The following is a 20,438-nucleotide window of genomic DNA, read 5'->3' as shown; positions in this document are numbered from 1 at the left end:
TTATTATTATTATTATTATTATTATTATTATTATTATTATTATTGTTGTTGTTGTTGTTGTTGTTTTTACAGCCCCAGTTGGAAAATTAGAATGCTATAAGCCCAAGGGCTCCAACGAGGAACAATAGCCTAGTTAGGGAAGGAAACGAGTATATGAATAAACTACGAGACGTAATGAACAATTGAAATAAATTATTTCAAGATCAGTAATAGCATTAGAATAAATCTTTAATATACAACCTATAGAAACTTAAAAAGGGGGGGGGGATAAGATAGAATAGTATGCCTGGGTGTACCCTCAAGCAAGCGAACTCTACCCCAAGACAGTGGAAGACCATGGTACAGAGGCTATGGCACTACCTAATGCAGTAGAAAACCATGGTACAGAGGCTATGGCACTACCTAAGGCAGTGGAAAACCATGGTATAGAGGCTATGGCACTACCTAAGGCAGTGGAAAACCATGGTACAGAGGCTATGGCACTACCCCCAAGACAATGGAAGACCATGGTACAGAGGTAACAGAGGCTATGACACTACCCAAAACATTAAAAGACCATGGTACAGTGTCTATGGCACTAACCAAGACAACGGAAGACCGTGGTATAAAGGCTATGGCACTATCCAAGACAGTGAAAGACCACGGTACAGGGCTATGGCACTACCCAAAACAGTAAAAGACCATAGTATTGAGGCTATGGCACTACCCAAGACAATGAAAGACCGTGATACAGAGGCTATGACACTACCCAAGACAATGGAAGACCACGGTACAGACTATTGCATTACCAAGAACCAAATCAAGCTATGATCTAAAAGCTGATATTTTAGCATAACGGGTGAATAAGTAATTTTGAAGACTTGCATATAGGTGAATTACATTTTATTCTACATGTAAATATCTGCCAAAAGTCAGTTGATGATTCGAGATGATGGAAATGGGTTCTTGCAGAAGAGTCTCCTAGTGTTGAAACTCTTATCCAGCGATCTGGGCCTCTTTCTCATTTTATTTCTTTCCAAAAAAAAAAAGGTGGATTGTCTATTCTTCGCTTAACCATTGCTGTATTAGAGCGAATATTTTCTCTCTCGCTTCAGTCAGCTGAGGTAGGTCGTCAGGTGTGGGTGGATACATGTTGGCACAGTGAGCGGTACCTTCGGGTTTTAGGGATAAATGAGAAGTGGATTAAGTTCTGCAGAATATAGAAAATCTTTTAAACTAATTATTATACTTATCATTATTACTTGCTAAGCTACAATCCTATTCGGAAAAGCAGGATGCTATAAGCTCAAGGGCTCCAATAGGGAAAATAGCACAGTGAGGAAAGGAACTGAAAAACCAGATAGAATAGTGTGCCTGAGTGTAAACTCAAACACGAGAATTCTAACCAAAAGACAGTGGAAGATCATGGTACAGAGGCCTTGGCACTAGCCAAGACTAGAGAATAATGGTTTGATTTTAGAGTGTCCTTCTCCTAGAAGAGCTGCTTATCACAGCTAAATAATCTCTTCTATCCTTACCTGATGGAAAGTACTTTTACTTTACTCTAGCCACTGAACAATTACAGTACAGTAAAATCAATCATTGTTTGTAATGATATTTATATGAAACCAAATGGAAGGAACCTGTTCGTGGGAGAAAATCAAGAGGGAGGCAGAGAAGTAGATGGCGAGATAAGGTGAAGAATGATATGGAGAGAAGAGGTTTGGCGGTAGAGGATGGCTTTGATAGAAGGCATTGGAGAGGGCGCATCAGGCAACCGACCCTTTAATGTAAGGATAACGGTGGGAAAGAAGAAGAAGAAGAAGAAGAAGTGAAAGACTGATTAGGTAAATATGATAGGAAAGAAGTATGATTAGCTGTCCTTACATTAATTAATTTTTTTTTTCATTTATCATCTATCTTATCTGTCTGTTTATTTACAATTGTTTGATTAATTCTAAGCCATATATAATCAACATGTTAAAACTCAAATAATAATTAATTCAAACATACTGAGAAAGAAATGCTTCCCTAAACTTAAAAAAAGAAAATAAAAAAGACAAGAAATTCAACTTCATTACTGCAACTCATTAAAAAAAACTTATAATTTTTTTTTACCTTGAATGAAAATGGCCGAAATTTAACTTCACTGCAACTCATTAAAAAAAACTTATAATTATTTTTCTTTTTTTTACCTTGAATGAAAATGGCCGGCGCCTCGCTACTGAGGTCAGAGGTGATTCCAAGGGCGTGCCAGGGGTCAATGTTCCCGTTCACGAATGCCACCCGGGTCACTTCGGGGGTCAAGCCGCCGTATTTGGCATTTGTTTTATCAATGGCTTCTTGTATGAACTCGACGGTGAAGCTGTTAGGGATATAGATGTCTGCTAATTCTGATTTGACTTGGCGGAGGTTTGCTATGATTTTGTAATAATAATAATAATAATAATAATAATAATAATAATAATAATAATAATAATAATAATAATGATATAAGAAAATAGTAATAATAATAATAATAATAATAATAATAGTAATAATAATAATGATAATAGTTTTAATAAAAATAAGAATGTTAGTAATTTCAATAATAAGAATTTTAATAATTTTCGTATTAACAAAAATGTTAATAGTTTTAACAATAAAAATTTTAATCATTTTAATAATGGTAATTTTAATAAGAATAATAGATATAATGTTAAGAATAATGATAATCTTAACTATAATAATAATAATAATAATAATAATAATAATAATAATAATAATAATAATAATAATAATAATGGACGTAAAGAAATGAAGTACTGTACAGTGAAAAAGTCTCACTCCACTTCTACCATAAGGAGATAGACCTTAGGCCTACCTGGGACCGTAAATGTCTTGACACATCTGGGTGAAAAACTCCAGGGGAAATTTGTCCCCAAATGGCTGTTCTGTTGAATCTGATCCCTGGTACCACCCGAATTCGGAGCATGTCTGGTAGAACCAGGATCGACCTGTGAAAGCATAAAAAAAATACTATAGTCCATTTCTTTTAGCGAGTCATATTTGCACCGACTCACAGCGGTGCCCTTTTAGCTCGGGAAAGTTTCCTGATCGCTGATTGGTTGGACAAGATAATTCTAACCAATCAGCGACCAGGAAACTTTTCCGAGCTAAAAGGGCACCGTTGCGAGTCGGTGCAAATATGAGTTGCTAAAAGAAATGGACTATAGTACTCATTTGGGTTGTTGTGGCCTGATTGGTAACGTCTCTGCCCAGTGATTTTCAGTCGAGGGTTCAAGTCCTCCTCGAACTCGTTAGTTCCTTTAATGCCTGTAACCTTACCATCCTTGTGAGCTAAGGTTGGGGGGGGGGGTTTGGGGGAGCCTATAGGTCTATCTGCTGACTCACCAGCAGCCACTGGCCTGGTCGTACCTGGTCCTAGCTTGGGTGGAGAGAAGGCTTGGGCGCTGATCATATGTGTACATGGTCAGTCTCTAGGGCATTGTCCTGTTTGCTAGGGCAATGTCACTGTCCCTTGCCTCTGCCATTCATGAGCGACCTTTAAATCTTTAGAGGGGAACTTAGCAGAGCGCAGACCTCCGCCGCGTCAGCTTATTTCTTGACCTTAACCTTGACGTTTAATCTTTAAAACGTATTAGTTGGTGTGGATTTTCATACTCAGATATGAACCAAGTTTGAAGTCCCTCTGACAACGATGTCCAAACTTATGGCTGATCATGTGAATTGGACATTTTGCTCGACTGTGACCTTGACCTTTGATCTTAATATGTATTAGTTGGTGTGGATTTTCATACATTCAAATATGAATTAAGTTTGAAGTTTCTGTGATAACTATGTTCAAACTTATGGCTGATTACGTGAATTGGACATTTTGCTTGACCGTGACCTTGACCTTTGATCTTAAAATGAATTCATTGGCGTTGATTTTCATGCTCTCAAATTTAATAATAACCAAGCTTGAAGTCCCCGTGACAACGATGTCCAAATTTATGGCTGATTACGTGAATTGGTCATTTTGCTTGACCGTGACCTTGACCTTTGATGTTGACCATCCAAAATTTAACCATTTCCCATTTTTTACATAACAGTTAATCCCTGAAAGTTTCATTACTCTACCACTGAAATTGTGGCCAGGAAGCTGTTCACAAGCAAACACACACACACACACACAAGAGCAAACACACAAACAGGGATAAGACATAACTTCCTTCCAACTTCGTTGGCGGAGGTAATAAAGACAAATAAAAAAAAACTAACTTTTTCTTTCTGTTTATAATTCTACGAGTTGTCTCTAAATGTTTTTTAAGGTCGCTCATGAATGACAGAGGCAATGGACAGTGACATTGCCCTAGCAAGCAGGACAATGCCCTAGAGAATGACCATATAAACATATGATCAGCGTCCAAGCCAGGACCAGGGAGTGCCAGACAATGGTTGCTGATGACTCGGCAGGTAGACCTATAGGCTCTACCCAAACACTATCATCCTTAGCTCACAAGGATGGTGAGGTTGCAGACACTACAAGAAACTAACGAGTTTGCGTGGGACTTGAACCCCAGTCTGGTGATCACCAGGCAAGGATGTTACCAATAGGCCACCACAACCCTTAATTATTAAATGATGGCATTACACAAGTATAATAATCAGTGTAGGCCTATTTCATTTTCACTCCGGAATTCCTTATCTTTCATCGAAAAACAAAATATTAATGGTTGTTATGGCCTTAATGATATAACATCTCTGCCTGGTAATCACCAGACCTTGGTTAGAGTCCCAGTCAAACTCGTTAGTTCCTTAAGTATCTGCAACCTCAATTGTGAGCTATGGATTGAGGGTTTGGGGAGCCTATAGGTCTATCTGCTGAGTCCTCAGCAGCCATTACCTGGCCCTCCTTGGTCATAGCTTGAGTGGGGAGGAGGCTTGGGCGCTGATCATATGATATATGGTCAGTCTCGAGTGCATTGTCCTGCTTGCTAGGGCAATGTCACTGTCTCTTGCCTCTGCCATTCATGAGTGGCCTTTAAACTGATCTCTTTATCCATGGATTCTCAACTCATCCAGTTAATCAATATTTCAAACAGTAGAGTATCCTTATCCAGAGAGAGAGAGAGAGAGAGAGAGAGAGAGAGAGAGAGAGAGAGAGAGAGAGAGAGAGAGAGAGAGAGAGAGAGAGAATGCTTTTTACCTCCAACGGCTCCCTGGTCCCAATTCGTCTTCTTGTATTCTTCAATCATGACTGAGTATTGATGCTCAAAACATTCTCGTCCATGGATGTCGAGAAGCAAGCTATTTATGGCTGCATATCTGAAAATGTTATGATAAATTATAGAAGCTCAGTCTATAAAAGAAACATTTTAAATGATAATTTATAATATATTTTTATAAACCTTCAAGACGTCTTCTCAAATATCTGGTTCCTGGTTCCTTATTGCTCACTTCGCAAAATAAGCTTGCGGGCACTCTATCACTTTATAGATAGGTGCAAAGCCTCTAAGCTTATTCTTATTATTGTTATTAAGCTTATATTACCAGTACCTTAAATGAATTATTACAATGAGATTCAAAATCTGTTTCTTTATCGAATTCAGGTTTAGGGGTGAGGCATAGCCTTTTGCAACGGCGCATTACAGCAACTCTCATGGCTTTAGTTACCCATTATGCAACAGCGTAGCCAGCAATGATTACAATAGTTGCGTTTTTTTCCTTCAACTTTAAATTCAGGACTATAACATTCCAAAACAAACCAATGAACATTTACCTAGCAACTGGAGTTCCAAGCTCTACAGATGACATGATGTCACACACAAAGTTGATAGTGATGTTAGTATCTTTGACGCCTTCGAAAGCTCTGTTATCTTTGTTATACTGAACGACACCTTCGATGTTCTCGGCCAGCAGCTCGTGCATGTTGGAAACATCCTCTTTGATTGTCCCGTCGAGAACTGTACAGAGTCTGAAATAAATAAACCAGATAAAATTATGTTCTAAATGAGATAAAATGTGGTATTAAGTTTCAGATCAAATGTGTAAACACAAATACACACACACAAGCACACAAAGACAAAACTAAGCTGATCGTATTCTGCCATATATTTTAAATATGATAAAATGTGGTATTAAGTTTAAGATCAAGGGGTTAAACACACACTTGTCTTAATAACAGGGATATTAATATGAATAACGTGAAAGTCCTGATTAAGGCAATCAACTTTTGAAATAGTAATCAAAAGACTAGCTTTTGAAATAGTAATCAAAAGACTAGCTTTTGAAATAGTAATCAAAAGACTATTTTTCGAAATAGTAATCAAAAGACTAACTTTTGAAATAGTAATAAAAAGACTAACTTTTGCAATAGTAATCAAAAGACTAACTTTTGAAATAGTAATCAAAAGACTAACTTTTGAAATAGTAATAAAAAGACTAACTTTTGAAATAGTAATCAAAAGACTAAGAGCCTACTACCTGAATTCATCTGAGATTAGGTGCCAGCCAGTGGGACGGCCCAGCAGCATACCTATCTCATCAGTAGCTTGTTGAATAGCCTCATTGCAACGCTCGTCGCTCTCTGATGCCAGCGAGTTCCTTACGACTTCTAAGTACTCTGGAAAAGAAGAGAGAGAGATGATGGTAAAACTGGGTTATCGTGTGAAAGGAGATAGATTGGTATATATATCTCGTAAATTGAAGCGATATGAGCATCGGTTTACTTTCAGTAACTATCTTTTCATTTAGGTTACCTCTAAGATGCAAAGACGTTAAAGCGAAGAACAGGAAGCCGCTGAAATTTCAGTGACCATTTCCCCTCGTTGTAGGGTGCGTTGGTAATAGATGGCGCTGATATGAATTACATTTGTCACTATTGCTGAATAATGATAAGTATATATGTGACTTTAGATATGAATATTTTGAAGAAAAATTATACCTACAGTAGTGTACCACTTTTAAGGGCTCAACCCATCACTCATCCTATCAGTATACCCACCAGTCAACCCATCAATCAACCAACCTATCATTCCACCAATATACTCACCAGTCAATCCACTAACCATCCCACCAGTCAACTTACCAGTCAACCCTCCAATCAGCACACCAGTTGACTCCCAAATCAAACCCACCAATTAACCTTCCAATCATCCTACCAGTCAACCTTACCCCTGAAGTCTAGCTGAGCAATGAGAGGGGCACTTGTAGCTATAGAGGCATGCACCAGGTCAGGGTACTTGAGTCTGTACCATGCAGCCAGGGAACCCGGGTACGACCCGCCGAAGGCGATCCATTTGTTGTCCGTGAAGCCCAGTTCCTCCTTCATCTTGACTGTGAATTCTGCCAAGTCAGCCAATGCCTGTTCGCTGCTAAGGTAGACCAGGTTTTCTACTGATGAGTCTCTGGAAAAGGTGACACAGGCGGAAGTGGAAGGCGTACTCTTGCGAGTGAAATTTCGTTTTGCTGAAAGGATATCTTCGATATGTACCCTAGATGATCTAAGGTTGTTATATAAGTAGTTCTAGCCATTGATTATTATTACTATCACTAATAATAGTGGAATTATCACTTTTGAATTGCTATTGACTTTGATTATCTATTTTAGTAAATGTTGCAATGTATAGAATATTATGCAAAACTTTCAATCTTCGGAAGACAACTTTTTGCAAAATTGGTTCGGCAAATTTTGAACATCCACTACATACAAATAGACTTGAATATATGATTTAACAGGAAAGAAGAAAATCCTCATAGTCAGTATGCACAATTTTACTTGGAACTTACTCTGTGGGATGGCTCTTCCCGTAAAACCTGTGCTCAAGCTGAAGTAAGGCTGCGTTCAGCTGCTGAGCGTATGTGATCCAGGCGCCTTCGACCATCCAGATGGCATCGGCCGGGCCTTCACCTCCGATCATCAGAAAGACAGGACCTCCAGGCTGGTAGAAGTCGAGGTTCTTGTAGTATCTCTGCGGGACAATGAAGGGCTTCAGGATTCAAGTAGATTATTTAGAATTAGAACCGTTCATAAGTCACTTGCTGGGCTAATAGAGTTTGGGTCCCGCTCAAGCAGGCTCATCACCTGTAGGTCTAGCTGTCAAGTCATCAGGAGCCTTTCTGGTCCTAAATTGAAAGGGAGAGGGGATTTGGGGGCTGATGTTTGGTATATATGGTGTTTCTCTAAGGGCGACTAGATTATCTAGAACTGGAAATGTCTGAACTCGCGTTATGAGTTTCCGGAGTTTGGGTCTCGAGCGGGATCATCCACAGTAGGTGTAACTGCTGAGTCATCAGCAGCCATTGTCTGGTCCTCCGTGGTCATAAATTGAGGGTAATGGGGGTTTGGGTTTTGGTAATATACATATATAGTCATTCTTAGGACTCTGTTATTTCTCTAGCCTCTGCTACTCATTGACCAAGTCACATTACGAGACTTCCTTAGGACTTATTGTCATTAAATTTTGGTGGAAATTGGAGCAAGGTCAAGTTAAAGGATATTCAATGGGTGGAAACTTGAAGGGAAAATAAAAAGTAAATGAGAGAAAGCTGCTCTTCACTAGGCCTCATCACCAGGGCACCAGCCACCCGTTGAGATACTACCGCTAGAGAGTTATGTGGTCCTTTGACTGGCCAGACAGTACTACATTGGATCATTCTCTCTAGTTACGGTTCACTTTCCATTAGCCTACACATACACCAAATAGTCTGGCCTATTCTTTACAGATTCTCCTATGTCCTCATTCACCTGACAACACTGAGATTACTAAACAATTCTTCTTCACCCAAGGGGTTGACTACTGCACTGTAATTGTCCAGTGGCTAATTTCCTCTTGGTAAGGGTAGAAGAGACTCTTAAGCTATGGTAAGCAGCTCTTCTAGGAGAAGGACACTCCAAAATTAAACTATTGTTCTTTAGTCTTGGGTAGTGTCATAGCCTCTGTACCATGGGCTTCCACTGTCTTGGGTTAGAGTTCTCTTGCTTGAGGGTACACTCGGGCACACTATTCTATCTCGTTTCTATTCCTCTTGTTTTGTTAAAGTTTTCATAGTTTATGTAGGAAATATTTATTTAAAGGTCATTGTTCTTAAAATATATTATTTTTCCTTGTTTCCTTTCCTTACTGGGCTATTTTCCCTGCTGGGGCCCCTGGGCTTATAGCATCTTGCTTTTCCAACTAGGGTTGTAGCTTAGCAAGTAATAATAATAATAGATAGGTCTATGTGTACATATTTATCTTCGTAATTTACTACTGTAACTATATATATATATATATATATATATATATATATATATATATATATATATATATATATATATATATATATGTATATATATATATATATATATATATATATACATATATTTATGTATATATATATATATATATATATATATATATATATATATATGTATACTGTATATATGTATGTATATATATATATATATATATATATATATATATTTATATATATACATACATACATATATAATTTGCTAAGCTACAACCCTAGCTGGAAAAGCAAGATGCTATAAACCCAGGGTCCCCAACAGGGAAAATAGCCCAGTGAAGAAAGGAAACAAGGAAATAAGAGAAGTAATTAACAATTAAAATAAAATATTTCAAGAACAGTAACAACACTAAAATAAATATTTCCTATACAAAATATTAAAACTGTAACAAAATAAAAGGAAAAGAAGTAAGATAGAATAGTGTGCCCGAGTGTACCCTCAAGCAAGAGAACTCTAACCCAAGACAGAGGAAGACCATGGTACAGAGGCTATGGCACTACCCTAGACTAGAGAACAATGGATTGAGTTTGGAGTGCCCTCCTTGAAGAGCTACTTACCATGTGTGTGTGTGTGTGTGTGTGTGTGTGTGTGTGTGTGTGTGTGTGTGTGGCGTGCATTTATAGAAAGATAGATAAAACGTACCATTAAGCTATCTCAATATGATTAGTCTCATAATTCAACCATTGGGAATTCAAACCATTTCCATAGTGGCTTATCTGTTTAACCAACTAGTTATAATATAAAAAACTCCTCAAGAGATGCAAAACATATGGGGGATATTTTTATCATCACTACAGCTGAGAGATAAGGCGCAAACATCCAGAAAGAATGTTGCATGTTGTTAATAAAACAGACTTTTGAGTTACATTATAGTTTTATTAGATAAAAAAACAATTTGAATAAGTATTGTTTGATATTTTCCATCTAACGAATTAATAAATAGATAAGCTAGTAATTATAGATTGAATTATCCTAAAATGGATGAAATTCAACATAATCATGAAGACTTGTGTATAAAATTGTAAATTGGAAAGTAACTTAGGTAGTGTTAAAAGAGGCTTCACTTAAAGGTGTTTTGTGTCTTCATGATTCTTCAGTATTATTATTATTATTATTATTATTATTATTATTATTATTATTATTATTATTATTATTAGCTAAGCTACAACCCTGGTTGGAAAAGCAGGATGCTGTAAGCCCAAGGGCCCTGACAAGGAAAATAGCCCAGTGAGGAAAGGAAACCGAATAGTACCCTCAAGCAAGATAGGATTATGAGAGAGATGTAACACAAGTATATGAGATGTATATGGAAGTTAGTGGGTTCAGAAGATCAAATGTTTAATGGTGATATAGAAGAGAAGTTGCAGAAACTCTTGAAAGTAAATGAAAAGTCTGCAAGAATCAGAGTTAGGAAGAATGATGAATTGAGGGTAAATGGAAGCCAGGAAAATAGAGTAATGTGTTAGTAGAGATTAGTTCACGAAACTTTCAACTGGCCTCCAGAAGGCACTAGAAGAGTTGGAAGACCCAGGCCTACATGGCTGAGGAATATGAGGGGTGAAGTATGAGGTGAAGAATGGAGACGTATTGAATTAAAAGCTCAGGATAGAGACGACTGGCGAAATCTAACCGAGGCCTTTTGCGACAATAGGCGAGGGAGGAGATGATGATGATAGATGGACTAGAATGCTAGAAGAGCATTTATCTTAAAATTTAGAAGTGAATCAGTGTAAATCTCTCTCTCTCTCTCTCTCTCTCTCTCTCTCTCTCTCTCTCTCTTACTCTTAGTTGAAGTGTGAATGATGTATACAAAGGAAATGAGAAGATAAAAGTTATCAAGACGAATAATTATTTGAATTAGAAGCTCGGGAAAAAAAAAAGTAGCTTATGAGAAAAATGGCTTTGGATGTCTTGAGGTTTGTACATGTGGAGAGAATGGAGTACGAAAGGTTTGAGAAAAGGTAATTTAGATATGGAGTCTTGAAAACATGGAAAGGGGTGACCAGAACAGTCCTGGCAATACAGCGTACAATTGCTAGAACGAAATGGCCCTAAATGACCGGATAAAACATGAAAGCTGATACAAGATAGAGGTTAGTCGTGTTGTACATAGATATGCATTACTACATTTAGATGTTAAGGGCTGAATTCTGATAATTGTTACCCCTCTTTTGTTTTTACCACTAGGCCTAGCCTACCTAGTAATTAAACCAGTTTACTTAACAGGGGGTGGCAACAAATAAGAGCAACACAATAGTCATTGCCCCATATATTGTATATAACTGCTAAAACGAGGATGAAAGCCTGTACATTCAAAACTTCAACAGCATTGTCATGTGTGCTCATAATATGGCATGATTGTGAAAAAAACACAGAAAATTGGAAATTTATGTGTAAAAAGAGATTAAAGTCAGTGAAAAAAAAAGTGGTTATTGTTACTAAATAACTTCATAAGTCACCAAAGGTTAAAAAAATATTAGCAGAGAGTAATTATGGAAACCTATTGAAACAAAATATAAGTCAATCATCAGTATGCTTTTTATGTGTGTAGATTGCCTTACCTTATGTAAGACACGGGCTCTTGCCGTGCTTTTTATGTGTACTACCTCATTTATTACAGACTACTGAATCAAACAAACATTAATCTCCCCAGACATGAAATTACTAACAAGAGTAACAGTCTCTCCCAGCAGTTTAATCTGCAAAATGAGCTAAACTGGAATACATACTTGAGACCAAGTTCTGGTTTCGGCCTGGTCGAAATGATCCAGTTTTTGTGTGAACCATTCCTCTGGGGGTAAGGTGACACCCTCCGGTTTCTTCGGAGGATGTAAATAGGGATGGGATGGCCTCTTGGCGCTAATTTCACCAAACACTGGAACCAGGAGCAATATTCCTGTCAGAAAGATGGGAAGACTGAGAGGTATGATTCCCCTTTGGTTCTGAAGAAGACTCTTCATGGCGAGTTAGGTCCAGAGACGCAAAATGCTCTTTTTGTTAGCCAGAAGTCTTTCCTCTACTTAGGGGTCCAGTGCTTTTAAACACAGGGTCTCTTAAATAGTGGGTCATTACAGTGTTGTCAGATATGGGGATTTATCCCTAGATTTGGGGATTTTTGGTGTCTGATGGGGATGTTCCGTACGAATTTCTATGACGAAGAAACAAAAATGAGTAAACCTTTGTATTCTTGCAATTAGTTTGCCTGCACTTATATGAAGTATAGTTATTAATTTCTATATTAGCAAAGCCTGCAGGATCAGAAAAAAATATATTTGTGGAAATGGGGATTTTTGGGTTGTTTTGAGGATTTTTTATCATGAGTTTGGGGAATTTTTAGACTAATCCATTTGGTAACACTGGGTCATTATCTCTGAAGAAAAACCTTATCTACCGATAGGTTGGTGCCTCTGGTCGGCCTAGGGAAAGCTGCCATATGTCTTTGGTTCATTACTTTATAATCCAATTCAGGATAAAATTTAACATTTGGTTATATGTCGAGTTTAGTAATAGATAACTGTTGATGTATGGTAAATAAATAGTTAACATTGTAATTTTATAAATGTCAAAACAAAAACTTCAAATAGACGTGAATATAATCAATATATTTAAATAAGTAAGAAATAACATGTAATGGCTTAGAAATATTTTGTTTTATTAACAGATGCCAATGTTTAAGATTGCAATTACATATTCAGATAATTCTTTGAATTACTGCTAGATTAATCCAAAATTTCCTAATCATATTTTACATAGAAAATAACTAAATATTTCAACTGCTTCATCTTCTGCAAATTTATAATTCGTTGATAGGCCTACCTGAAAAGCTATTCATCAACTGACTCTGCAAGATTAGCCTAGGCCTAATGACTTACTTTTCCTAAAGAATTATGAGAAATACGAATGGTTTAAATAAAACATGTTAGAAATGGACCCTGTGATGAATTACTGTACTGAGTTATTGATAATCTTATGAGAGGCGATAAAAAATGCATTAAAAATTACCCACTTCAGGTTCTGGGTAACATACCATTTGTTTGGACTCAGTTTATTAGATGATACGAGATCTGTATCATCGGTTGTCATAATTATTTCGATGAATCAATAAACCATTTGCTTGTTTTCCCATGTAAGCTTAGAGAGAGAGAGAGAGAGAGAGAGAGAGAGAGAGAGAGAGAGAGAGAGAGAGAGAGAGATTTGAAGTTCTCTGGCATCCTGACATCGAAGGTCATTGACGCACAGAGAGAGAGAGAGAGAGAGAGAGAGAGAGAGAGAGAGAGAGAGAGAGAGAGAGAGATTGTTCTTAGTAGTAGAGAAAGTTTTATAGCAGAAAATCCCAATAAGTAGAAGAGACTGGGAGAGAAGCAAAGAATTTTGAGTAAGAGGAGATAAATAGGTTGCTAAAACTGATGGCAGCATGGTGTTATCCTATCTGATTTCAAGGTAGGATGGGATAAAATTAAAGATTGAGAATTTCACCATTAATTTATTTTATCGTACAGTTAAAATAAGCTTAATTACAAACTTATTTTGCGGATTGAACAATTCTTTAAAGAAGAAGTGATTGCAGTTAGGTCTTTGTTTTGGTAATTTTTTTTATCTTTTTATTAAAAAGTTAAATTACATCTTTTTTACAATCACAATATTTACAGTATGATTACATTCAATAGCATTTTTATTCTATAAACATAACCCAGCTAATCTAACAACTTCCACAATCACAGTGTTGTGGAGAGAGCAACGAGGAACTTGAAACCTGGAACTCTTAAGTTTTACTTTCTAGTTTCTACACTCTTCAGTCATTGATTGAAGCCCCTGTTACAAACGTCTCCTTTATTTATGTGATTTTGAAAGCGTGAGCAGGGTATTTTGGTTGTCAAACACGTTACTCAACCGGTTTAAAGAAAGAAGTTTGATTAAGCTTCAACTTTTTTTTTTGGCGGGACTTCATTCAATCACAAACCGTTTGTATGTGAGAACAAACGTCAAGCTCAGAACATCAAACACAGCTCAGTAGATCTCTATGTTTCACAAACAGTCACAAACTTACAATAATGTTTGACGTACATTTAGTTTGACTGCCTGACATTTTCAAAATGTTTGACAAGCATGTTGACAGCCAGTGTAATCATCTGTTTTTCCCCCCTGTCCGAAATTCCTCCCAGGGGGCCATTAGGGTTTCATTGTATATTATTACAGGGCAATGTATCCTAGTATTCCAACTACTTTTTCTTATAGGAAAAATTACGCTCCCTTCGAAAATAACACTCGTTCCCGTTGCAAATGAATAGTTACAGAAATATATATACATCTATATCCGCCGATAATGGGGGACCCCCTTTGGGAACCCGGGGTTTTGGGTGGGGAAAACCAGGGTTAAAACATACTGGGGAACCGATATATAACCGGAATTCAGTCCTTTTCTTCTCTCCGAATTGGTTGATCTGTTTGTTTGCGATTGAAATGATCATCAAAATCGGTTAAATCACGTTATTTGCTATAGGAAATCATATATTTCTTGAGCGAAATCACACCATGGAATAATATACAAAATTACCGAAATTAGACCCTGGATATATATCCCCCTAAGGGAATTTTATCCCAGGATTATATTCCACGCTCCTGGCCAGGATTCTCCAAACTCCTTGAGTCCTTTGCTGTTATAAGTGTATGGGTATGGCGGTGTGTGGCAACTACAGTTTCATGGCGCCCTTTGTGGTAAACCGTTCCAAACTCCAAAGTGTCACTGTGTTATACCCCAAACTTTAAAGTGTTCTAAGTGCATTTTTGAGTGATCTTTTATTGAAAACCAGCACATTTTATTCTTACTCGACTGTGAAGATGGCTAAGACGAAAGAAAAGAGACGGAGTTGTCATAAGGTAAGGAATTATTTGTGATTTACTTTTAGAGTTTGTGCCCTGGTTAAGGAGGCAAGATTTTCGGCTACGCCTGCAGCCTGTGACCCAGGCAGGTTTGTGACCTAGGAAAAGGAGTTCCAATGGGCTGCTCCTCAGATGTCTCTGACCTGGGCTGGTCTGTGACCTATGAGGGCGTATTGGGCTTGCCCCCTGTTAAGTCTGTGAAATTAAAGATCAAGGCGTTTATGTAAGGGTGGGGGTGGGGGTGGAGGAATGGTCTTTAAGGGTAAAAAAATCTTATGTTTGGACCCCCCCCCCGGGAATACCAGCCCGGATTGCTTTTAAAGCATATTATTATTATTATTATTACTATCCAAGCTACAACCCTAATTGGAAAAGCAAAATGCTATAAGCCCAGGGGCTCCAATAGGGAAAAATAGCCCAGTGAGGAAAGGAAATAAGGAAATAAATAAGTGAAGAGAACAAATTAACAGTAAATCATTCTAAAAAAAGTAACAACGTCATAACAGATATGTCATATATAAACTATTAACAACTTCAAAAACAAATACTGTATGTCATATATAAACTATAAAAAGACTCATGTCCGCCTGGTCAACAAAAAAGCATTTGCTCCAACTTTGAACTTTTGAAGTTCTACTGATTCAACCACCCGATTAGGAAGATCATTCCACAACTTGGTAACAGCTGGAATAAAACTTCTAGAGTACTGCGTGGTATTGAGTCTTATGATGGAAAAGGCATAGGCAAGGGACAGTGACATTGCCCTATCGAGCAGGACAATGCCCTAGAGACTGACCATACACGTGACCAGCACCCAAGTCCCCTCTTCACCCAAGCTATGAACAAGGAATGCCAGACAATGGCTGCTGATGACTCAGCAGATAGACCTATAGGCTCCCCCAAACCCCCCATCCTTAGCTCACGAGAATGGTGAGGTTGCAGCGACCTAAATAGCTAGCGAAATTGTGCGGGATTCGAACCCCAGTCCTTCGTTCACCAGTCAGGGATGTTACCACATTGGCCATCACAAACCCGGGGGGGGGGGGGGAATGAATCCCAGGGTAATGGGGAATATCAACCAGTTTTCGAGAGTATCCAAATAATTGGTGTGTGTTAACCTATCAAAATCAAATTCTTGGATCTTTATACTTACCAGGTCAAAACAGTAAATACAGTATGTAAATTTTGTTGTTTTGTTGTCGTTGTTGTTGATATGTTTAGCATTAGGGAGTATGGAAATATTTTAAAATGATAAACCATTATCACAATATTCCAGAAGAATAAACTAGGCTAACATGTTACGTGTAAGCCTAAGTTTATCTCGTTAATGTACTCAGGGCTGTAGTATTCGATTTCATTATGTATTATCCATGATATATTATCTATGTATTTGTATTTTGTATTTAAATTACACCTGGCAATATACCTCAGCCATAAAAGACATGTTGTGTATAAGCCTGTGTGTGTGTGTCTGTTAGCACTCAAATTCTAACCATTAAATGTAGGGGTTCCAAATTTGATGTTTTATCTATTTGATTAATACATGTTATATTTTTTATTATTTATATATAGGTATATTTATACACCACTCAATATATCATGGTAGGTCTATTTACTTTTATAACCATTTATGGCAGCAAAATTTACTTTATTATGAAGTTGTAACAGCAAAACTATTGAGTTTTCTGAGCAAAGCTATAAATTTACTATTAATTTATTTACATATTTATTTATTTTTAAAAATTTAATCTTTGGGGAAAGTTATGTTTTGATTGGCTTTGGTCTGTCTGTGTGTTTGTGATCCACATAACTCAAAAACTATATGTGTGAATCACATGAAATTCGCTGTTATGATTAGCCATGATCCAAGGTCAATTTGATTAGATTTTGGAAGTGATTTGGGCAAATTTCAATGTCATAAACTAGTGCCAAAATATGCATAATTTAATTGCCTATCTTGAAATATACAACATGATATAGGCGAAGGTATGCGCTCTACCGAGTGGCCGTTCTGATCAATTTTCTTCAAACCGATGAAGCTAGACCTATGTAGCCATGTCTACTTAGACAAAGAGAAACCACGCCCCCTTGCCTATTAATCACGTGGTTGATAGGCGCCAATAATTTTCCTTGATAATACCTAAGCAGATAGTAGACGAAATTTTCATAAACTGGATTATTATATCTGCATTTCTCAATTTTGAAAGATAGTTAGTAACTTCATAAGTAAATTCAACTCGTGATTTTTATCAATCCGCCGTAAATATATTATCAACTTTTTTATCATACATTGTTTCCTCTCGTTTTCAACATTGCTAATTCGTCTTAAAATCATACTTTAATATTTATATATAGAAAACAGACAATGAAAATATAAATTTAGAGTTAGAGAATATGTTTTATGTTATGGTCGAGGGAAATTTTAATGTTTTTAATGCTAACATGGGCCTACACCTGACAACTCTCCTCAAGTTCAGTAAATTGCCATACAAGACAAATTGGGCGTTTAGGCCTATCAAATAGCATAACAATACCTGAAGTTACGAAATTTTTTATGAATACCATTTACCCTAGTAAGAATAAAAAAATATATCAAATCATATGGCAATTATAACTTTATCTTTACAGAGTTGCCAAATGTCTCTTATATTAATTTTAAATTTGAAAGAAATGAGAGTTGTTCTCGAGTTGCCACTTAGTATTTTTTTAATCTTATATTTCCCTTCGTAATGTGTATATACGGGGAAATGTTGGACACATGTTATATAAAATCTTATCATTAAAAATATTGGATAGAGAAACACAAAAGTATTTCTTGCTAAAAATATTCCAGAACGAAAACTAAAAAAAAAAAAAAACTAATAAAAAATTAATTTTGGATATGCATTCAAAGTTATCATTTCCTTTCGCTTATTTTCATTTTGTATATAAAGCAAATATTAATCAGATTATGATTTCGATGCAATGAATTATTACAAGTTATAGCTTAGACCAATGTCTGCTGTTTACTGTAAACAATGAAGCATGCGCAGGAAAACGATAGTCTTAAAGGATGTTCTTTTTAGAAAATCCTGACAGTGGACAAAGGAGACGGTCTAGGATACTATCAGAGTCTAAAATCTACGTGTTCTCGTCATTGGCAAGAAGTTGCTTCTAAAGAAACCAGTTCTCTCTTAGGTGAGCATTTTATAATATATGTTTCAGAATTCGGTTTTGGGGAATAAGTTATAGGAAGTTTTTTTATAATCTCTTGTGACTATATACTAGGTTGGTTTGCTGTGAGTGATCAGATAAAAGTTTCCCACCATTACCAATCCGCACTTGGCCATCATGTGGATGTAAGCTGGCCAAATTCGAGAGAGGAATTGACATGTCTGAGGCCTTTTTCCTGCTTTGGACTAGAAACGGCCGCATTTGTTGTTTTACAGTATATATATATATATATATATATATATATATATATATATATATATATATATATATATATATATATATATATATATTGTATGCTCTTTAGCTATGGCAAGAAGCTCTAGGAGAAGGACGCTCCCAAATCAAACCAGTGTTCTCTAGTCTTGGGTAGTGCCATAGCCTCTGTAACCATGGTCTTCCACTCTTAGGCTAGAGTTTTCATGCTTAAGGGTACACTCGGGCACGATATTCTGTCTTAGTTCTATTCCCCTTGTTATGTTAAAGTTTTTATAGTTTATATATGAAATATTTAATGTTACTGTTTTTAGAATTCGTTTATTTTTCCTTGTTTCCATTCCTCACTTGGTTTTTTCCCTGTTGGGACAACTGGGCTTATAGCATCTTGCTTTCCCAACTAGGGTTGTAGCTTAGCAAGTAATAGTCGTTTATTTGTTATAGAACGCTTCTCCTATAGCACGGGCTCTTTCACTAGAGATATTACAAGAATTAGATAGAACAAAACAAAGACGAAATAGGATCAATTGTCGCTCTTAAATAGTAGGACTTTGTGGTGGACGATGTGGTAACGCTCCTTACTGGTGAAAGCCAGACTTGGGTTCGAATCCCGCCCAAACTCGATAGTTTCTTTGGTCTCTGCAACCTCACCATCCCCTTGAGCTAAAGATAGGGGAATTTTGGGTAGCTTATAGGTCTATCTGCTGAGTCGTCAGCATCCATTGCCTGGGCTTCCTTGGTTCTAGTTTGGTTGGAGAGGGGTCTTGGACGCTGATCATATGTATATATGGTCAGTCTCTAGGGCATTGTACTGCTCGATAGGGCAATGTCGCTGTCCCTTGCCTCTGCCATTCATGAGGGGTCTTTAAAGCTTTAAAAATGTTTAAGTTTGGATCCTTCTTACAAAGCCGTCATTGACTCGGGCTGACTATTCTAGCCTGTTTCTCTTCCTCTTATTATTATTATTATTATTATTATTATTATTTTTATTATTAGTATTATTTTTATTATTATTATTATTATTATTTTTATTATTAGTATTATTTTTATTATTATTATTATTATTTTTATCATTTATTATTATTACTATTATTATTATTATTATTATTTGTTCAGCTACAACCCTAGTTGGAAAAGCAGGATGCTATTAGCCAAAGGGCTCCAACAGGGAAAATATTCCAGTGAGGAAAGGAAAGGAGGAAATAAACTACAAGAGAAGTATAAGAACAATAATAACATTAAAATGAATTATCAGATATAAACTATAAAAAACTTCAAAATAACAAGAGGAAAAGAAATAAGATAGAATTGTGTGCCCAAGTGTATTCTCAAGCAAGAGATCTCTTTCTATTTTGAAGTTTTTATCCTCTTATTCTCAAGTTTTTATAGTTTAGCCTATGTCTGACAATGCTGCTAGGCATGAACGAAAAGAAATATATATAGCCAGACACTATAGATTATATTTTTTTCTTTTGGAAAGGTTTCTTAAAGTTTTAAATGTTCAATCTCTCGGAAAGTCGTCTTTTTCTTCTTCTTCTTCTTCTTCTTCTTCTATGTATTCAGGTCCTTTCCAAATCAAACAAAGATAGTCAAGCGAGACTTTTATTATCTACGAGAGATTGGACTGCGTGACGTCCAAATGTTAGTCGTTGTTTCTAGCAAGATAAGTAGTTTTCAAAACAGGATATTTCAAAATGGTCTCTTTTTAACTCCTTATCTGTCCAGACACTTATCTCTGTAGAGTGCCAGCTACTGATGGGGCTACTTTTCCTCTTGCAACTTTTACTACTGCTATTGCAACTGCTTCAACTACTGCTGTATTTTTAACCTTAATGTTACTGCTATTTTTTTTTCTTTTAATTCTCCTTATAAGGAG

General features: G+C 36.6%; 2 protein-coding genes across 3 annotated transcripts in view; one reads left to right on the top strand and one right to left on the bottom strand.

Annotated features, from left to right (window-relative positions):
* Positions 1-867: 867 nt before the first annotated feature.
* On the bottom strand, positions 868-12,290 carry LOC137656778 (putative serine protease K12H4.7). Its single transcript, XM_068391053.1, has 9 exons — positions 11,986-12,290; positions 7,753-7,934; positions 7,138-7,370; positions 6,448-6,586; positions 5,744-5,938; positions 5,171-5,289; positions 2,843-2,975; positions 2,175-2,344; positions 868-1,151 (listed from the first exon to the last, which is right to left on the bottom strand). Exons 1-9 carry the CDS (start codon positions 12,214-12,216, stop codon positions 1,039-1,041), a joined length of 1,515 nt encoding a protein of 504 aa, XP_068247154.1. The 5' UTR covers positions 12,217-12,290; the 3' UTR covers positions 868-1,038.
* A 2,717-nt stretch (positions 12,291-15,007) lies between these two features.
* Positions 15,008-20,438, top strand: part of LOC137656776 (integrin alpha-PS3-like) — a 75,931-nt gene continuing 70,500 nt past the window's right edge. The window contains exon 1 of one of the 2 annotated variants that reach the window (XM_068391050.1): positions 15,008-15,133. The gene's annotated coding sequence lies outside the window, so the exon portion shown is untranslated. Of the gene's footprint in view, positions 15,134-18,160; positions 18,314-20,438 lie in introns of those variants that run through there. The other variant, XM_068391049.1, reaches the window with a different exon arrangement.

This window comes from Palaemon carinicauda, chromosome 17, assembly GCF_036898095.1.
Source record: "Palaemon carinicauda isolate YSFRI2023 chromosome 17, ASM3689809v2, whole genome shotgun sequence".
Taxonomy (NCBI): Eukaryota; Metazoa; Arthropoda; class Malacostraca; order Decapoda; family Palaemonidae; genus Palaemon; species Palaemon carinicauda.
The sequence above is the reverse complement of the archived record's forward strand: the minus strand, read 5'-3'. Positions and strand labels throughout refer to the sequence as shown.

What these genes read in the sequence shown, in the direction of transcription:
- LOC137656778 (XM_068391053.1), bottom strand. Translation starts at nt 12,216, where the DNA reads ATGAAGAGTCTTCTTCAGAACCAAAGGGGAATCATACCTCTCAGTCTT. An exon ending in GGACCAGGGAGCCGTTGGAG is followed by an intron (nt 2,976 to 5,170) that starts GTAAAAAGCATT and finishes ATGCTTTCACAG; the next exon opens with GTCGATCCTGGTTCTACCAG. An exon ending in GCCGGCCATTTTCATTCAAG is followed by an intron (nt 1,152 to 2,174) that starts GTAAAAAAAAGA and finishes TAAAACCCGAAG; the next exon opens with GTACCGCTCACTGTGCCAAC.